This window comes from Aedes albopictus, chromosome 1, assembly GCF_035046485.1.
Source record: "Aedes albopictus strain Foshan chromosome 1, AalbF5, whole genome shotgun sequence".
Taxonomy (NCBI): domain Eukaryota; kingdom Metazoa; phylum Arthropoda; class Insecta; order Diptera; family Culicidae; genus Aedes; species Aedes albopictus.
The window spans coordinates 318,780,047-318,785,713 of NC_085136.1; the positions used below are offsets into that span (position 1 = coordinate 318,780,047).

General features: G+C 47.2%; 1 protein-coding gene across 1 annotated transcript; it reads right to left on the minus strand.

Moving 5' to 3' along the window:
* Positions 1-2,450: 2,450 nt before the first annotated feature.
* Positions 2,451-3,767, minus strand: LOC134292196 (uncharacterized). Its single transcript, XM_062861128.1, has one exon. It carries the CDS (start codon positions 3,765-3,767, stop codon positions 2,451-2,453), a length of 1,317 nt encoding a protein of 438 aa, XP_062717112.1.
* Positions 3,768-5,667: the final 1,900 nt, after the last annotated feature.

Below are 5,667 nucleotides of genomic sequence, written 5' to 3' on the forward strand. Positions count from 1 at the left end.
CGATTCGAGACGCACATGTGTGTGGCTTCGTATAACTAAGCCACAGCCGCCGCCGCCGTCGTCGATGTTGACGATGATGACGACGACAACGACGAACAGAGCTTTCCCGGTGATTTGTGAACTCGATCCGTTATCCGCACCCGGTCGACCGGTCCCGCTGCTGCTGCTGCTGCTGCTGCTGAAGGCTTCATCAAGTGTCGGAAAACGTGCTCACTCAATACAGTACACGCTCCCATTGCCATTGGCATCAGTTTCACCTGCCTCATCAGCGTCAACGAACGGCATCCCCCCATCTCTGTTATCAAATAGTCCGGAAAATGATTGAAATATTGATTAATAAATTTGGTTCATCGTGACGCGTGGGGTTTACGGGCGGGATACTTCGCAGAAGTCGCGCCCTTACTTCTTGGCAGGAAACTGGAACCCGTCGATCCCATTTCACCTGCACGAAAGCAATCTAGCAGAATTGTTTCCGCGAAAATTCTAATTGGCGCTGAGTGCGGCTCGACCTATCTACGAGTGTTCAATATAAGGTCGAAGGACAAGGCGTCGAAAGGACTCGGGAAGATCTTTTGTAGGTTTCACGTCCTAGGGTTTCACGTGCGTGGGAAAGTGTGCTTATTTATGACTTGATGACGGCCTGATGACACCCTTCCAGGAGCTCCTTCTGGGATTCCATGGGCATTCCATCCGGGATTCCTCCTAGAAATTCTTCGTGGTTTCTCCACAAATATGTCCCAGGACTCTTCTGGGAGTTTCTTGCGTGATTCCTAGGGAGTTCTTGATGAGATTCCTTCGGGAGTTTAATAAGGATTCCTTCAGAATCTTCTTCAGCGATTGCTCATTTCTTCAGAGATTCCCAAAAGGTTCCATCTGAGATTCGTTCAAGAATTCCTGGTAGAGGAAAACCCGAAGGAACTTGCTGGAGGAAGAAATCCTCTAAGAATCCTGCAGGAGCTGCATAAGAAATGCCATATACAAAACTACAAGAGGATTTTTTCAAAATACTCCCTAATAAACTATAGGAGGATGTTTATTAGAAACATTTGATAGAGTTTAAGATTGAACTTCTGGAGGAGTTTCAGAAGGATCTGCAGGAATTCCAAACGTAACTCGTGGAGGAAACCAAAAAAAGAGTTCCTAGATGAATCCTGCAAAGAGCTACTGAAGAAGAATTCAGAAAGAATTCCAGAAGAACATGCCTGAACAATCCCGGCAAGAGTTCCCAAAGAAATCTACGACGAAGTTTCTGAAGAAATTCCAGAAGCCGTTTTTACTAAAGCCCAAAAGAAATTCCCGCAATTCTTGCGGCAATCTCAGATGTACTTACTGGAAGAACTGCGGAAGGAGCTCCTGGAAGAATACCGGAGGAGTTCTTGGAGGGTTTCTGGAAGGATCTCAAAACGAATTCTTGAAGAAATTTCTGAAGGAACTCCGGGAGGAATCTCGCATGAAATTCATGAAAGGAATCCCACACGAAATTTTAGAAGGAGTTTCTGTAGCAATCTTGGAAAGAATTCCTGAAGTAATGCCAGAGGGAACTCCGAGAGGGAATTGCGGAAGAAATCCCGGGTGAAATTGGAAGAATTTCCAGGCGTATTTTCCAAGTCAAAAAAAAAAAAAAAACTTCTGTAGACATTCCTAAAGAAACTATTGGGGAAATCATATATGACGGAATTCCTGGAGGAATTCAAGAACTCCTTAGAAAATTCCGGAATAAATCCCTGAGAGTCCCAGAAGGAATCCCTGGAAGAATCCTCAAAGGAATTCCTGGAGTAACATTTAAGGAATCCCAAAAAGGATCCTAGATGGAAGTTCTGAAGGAACTCCAAAAACAATCTCAGATGGAGTAGCACCTCCACCCAAGAGGTCCTTCTGAGGCTCCACAGGAGTTCCATCCGGGATTCCTCCAGGAAATCCTTTGGGGCTCCTCCACAAATTTCTTCCAGAGCTCTCCCAGAAATTCCTTCTGGGATTTATAGGAAGTTCTTGATGAGATTCTTCCGATTCTTTGGACTCCTTCAGAAGTTCTCTCTGGGATTCTTCCAGGAGTTTCCTCTGGGATTCCTAAAGAGGTTTCGTCTGTGATTCCTTCAAGGACTCTTGCCAGGATTCCTCCAAGAAGTACTCCCGGGATTCTTCCAGAGATTATTTCGGTGATTTCTTAAGGAATACCTTCTGAGGTTAAGGTGAATATAGAACGAAGCCACACCTTGAATTTTCAAAAGCACAAATCTGAAGAACCAAGTATCGCACTAAGCTGAAAAGTTAATCGATTGGTCACCCGCTGGTGGTGACCAATCGATCAACTTTTCAGCTTAGTGCGATACTTGGATCTTCAGATTTGTGCTTTGGAAAATTCAAGGTGTGGCGTCGTTCTATATTCACCTTAATGCAGGGTGTTAGAGCGAGACAAATTTTATATCGACGCCTAGTTTACTTGCACACCCCTAGGTAGCTAGCCTCTCTCCGTGGATTCGGTCTGGTTGCGGGGACTGTGGCTGTTGTCTGGTTTGTGTCGGAGGATTTGACTGCGATTGTGGAACGGAGGATCGGATTGGTGCTCCATGCAGAAGAGTGTGGTGCTTTTGCTGGCAGTGACGACAGGTTCCCTTGTCGCAGTATCGGGCCCAATGGCCAAGGCTGAGACAGTTCCGACACAGCTTTGCCTTGGAAACAACTTCGAGGCGCTCCGAAACTTGTAACCGTTGAAACTTTCCACAGACGAAGGCGGGATGCCACGAATCTCCACAGAATGGGCACTTCCTCGACGGTTTGACGGTGGTATGGCACACGGATGGCTTCGATGAGCGATAGTCGGAACCGCTCGGCTTCGAACTCGCGGGTGCGACGGATTGCAGCACTGCACAATGGCTGCGTAGAAAATCGAGCATGTTCTGGTACGTTGGCACGTCCTTAGAATTGTGATGCGTTTCCCACTGCCGTAGCGTGGCAGGATCCAGTCGGGAATACACCATGTACGCCAGAATAGTGCTCCACGCAGCGGTATCTTCTCCAATCTTCTGCAGCATCTGGAGGTTTTTCTCGAACCCGCTGATGAGGTTGCTCAAGCCGTCGTAACTCTCGCGTTTCATGCCTTCCACGGCAAAAAGAGCATCGAGGTGGGCTTTCACTATAAGTTTTTTGTTCTCATAGCGGGATTCCAGCGCCTTCCACGCTACGCTATAGTTTGCAGCTGAAAGCCCCACAGACTCGATCTCCTGCAACGCTTCTCCAGAAAGGGCCGACTTCAAATAGCTGAACCTGTCCATGTCGTTGAGCTGCTTGTTCTCATGGATCAGGCTACAGAAGCTGTCCCGAAACGGGACCCACTCCTTAATCCTCCCACCAAACGACGGAAGGCGAATCTCTGGTAGCTTCACCTTTGAAAAAGATGATTCCGACCGGTCACCAGGTTGACCGATTCCGGATGTCGTCGCGGTTGGTAGTGGGGGAGCTCGCTTCGATACTAGACTGGCCTTCAGACGAAAATATCGCTCTTCGAACTCGGTAAGTGCCGCCAGGTTGGCCTTTTCGCGCACTTGGACATCCTTGTCGTCCTCATCCTCAGCGGTTTCGTCCGTTAGCAGCTCAATTCGTTGCCGAATCGCGTAAAACTCCTTGCAGATTGCCTCCAGGGATTCCAGGCGCACTGCAATTTGTGGTTCGTCCTGGCTGGGATCGTATCTCCGCGCGAAATTTTCCAGTCCTTCCAGCGTATTCAACACACGTCGCTCACTCTTAACAAGGGCACGTAGATCGGCCATTGCTAACTATTTGATCACTGCACTACACTGTAATTAACTGCGCCAAGCGCAATCAATCAAATTCGAACACTGCACAGCACTTGCACTTGCACCAAAACACTCGCGATCGACTCGACGTTCCACAAAAATCGCGACCTCGAGAGACAGATTGACTGCTCGACGACAAGTAGATAGCAGCGAGGGGGATTACGACCAGAGAGGACCAAACAAGCCAACAAATCCAGCGAACACCGAGACAAATTGAACATCTAGCGGACACCTCAGGGCTACGATCCAAAATAAGAAGCAACTCGCATGCACTTCAATCAATTTATTGCCACATCCACATGCAATTACCACCCAACATGCACTATACTTCCCAAAGATGTCCGTCCTCCGCTGGGCTCCTTCGGTGTCCACGATGGCGCTCTGGATCTGTCCTGCTCGTCCAAGATGTCCTCGACTTCACTGCGCCCTTCCTCGCGATGGCGCCGCGATTCACTGGCTGCTTGTTGCACACACCACCGCGCTGCTGCTCCAGCGATGGCGCCGGAAACCTTCACTGGCACTTGCCAGACTTTTTCACTGAACACCGGCGGGAAATTGCCTTCCACCCGCAATCTTCCGAGCCGTGCAATTATTGCCGACGGCTTTCGCGCACTGATAGTCTGAGTCCGTATTCACTGTACCGCCCACCGCACAGCGCACTGGGGATTGCCGGGTTCTTCACACGGAACCGTGCACTCAAGTGTCCTTTTTCACAGATCCGGTTCGAAGGACCAAATGTTCGCGCCCGCCGCGGGTAGTAAATTTCGGACACTTGTTCAAAATTCGTTTGGTTGTCGATAGAAACACTTTATTTACGCGAACAGAAAATACACTTTTATTGCGGTCGAGTAACAACGAAAAGAGGAGATGTTTCCTCCGCGGCGGTTTATTTAGACTGATCTATACTGATCAAGCAAACAGCTGTTTTTCCTATCTGCTAGCTACCTACTCCTATGTACTATTCCACAACTGGTGCGATCAACACGATCGCCAGCTGGAGGTATATAAAGAGCACACAAGTGCAGACCGAATCCACGGAGAGAGGCTAGCTACCTAGGGGTGTGCAAGTAAACTAGGCGTCGATATAAAATTTGTCTCGCTCTAACACAGGGGTTCCTGGATTCCTTTAAAATTCATAATGAACTAGTTCCGTGTTTTCTTCAGGAATTTCTTGTAATCTTTCTCCATATTCCTGAGATTCCTCCAAGATTTTTTCCGGTTTCTCCATAAATTTATTCTAGGATTTACTTCTGAGATTCCTCAGGATGCTCCATCTGAGATTCTTTTCGGGGTCCCTTCAGAAACTCCCTCTGGGATCCTTATAGGAGTTTCTAAGGTTCTTCAAAGGTTCAATCTAATATTTCTCCAGGAACTGCTTCCAGTATTCGTTATGAGATTTCTTCGGAGACCTCAAGTGATTTCTTCCGAGATTTCTCAAAAAGTTCCGAGTATCCTTCAGGAATTTCAATAAAAATTCTCTCCGCAGATTCTTTTGAAAACATTTTTTGACTTTCAGAAGATATTCCTGGAAAAATGGAATCATGAAAGGAACTGTTGAAGAAAACCCAAAGAAACTTGCTCCTTGTGGAGTTCCTTAAAGATTTTCTTCTGAGATTACTTCTGGGGTAGTTGCTTCTGGGATTCTTCCAGTAATTTTACTCAGGATTTCTTCCAGGATACTTCCAGGAGTTACTTCGGGGATTGTCACAGAAATTCTTTCTGAGACTCCTTCAGGAACTTCTAGCAAAATTCTGTCAGCGATTCCTTGCAGAAGTTTAATTCGGGATTCCTCCCGGTCATCCTTCTGGAATATCTTCAAGAGTTCTCTCTGAGACCTTTCCTGGAATTCTCCAGGAAATTATTTCAGTATTCC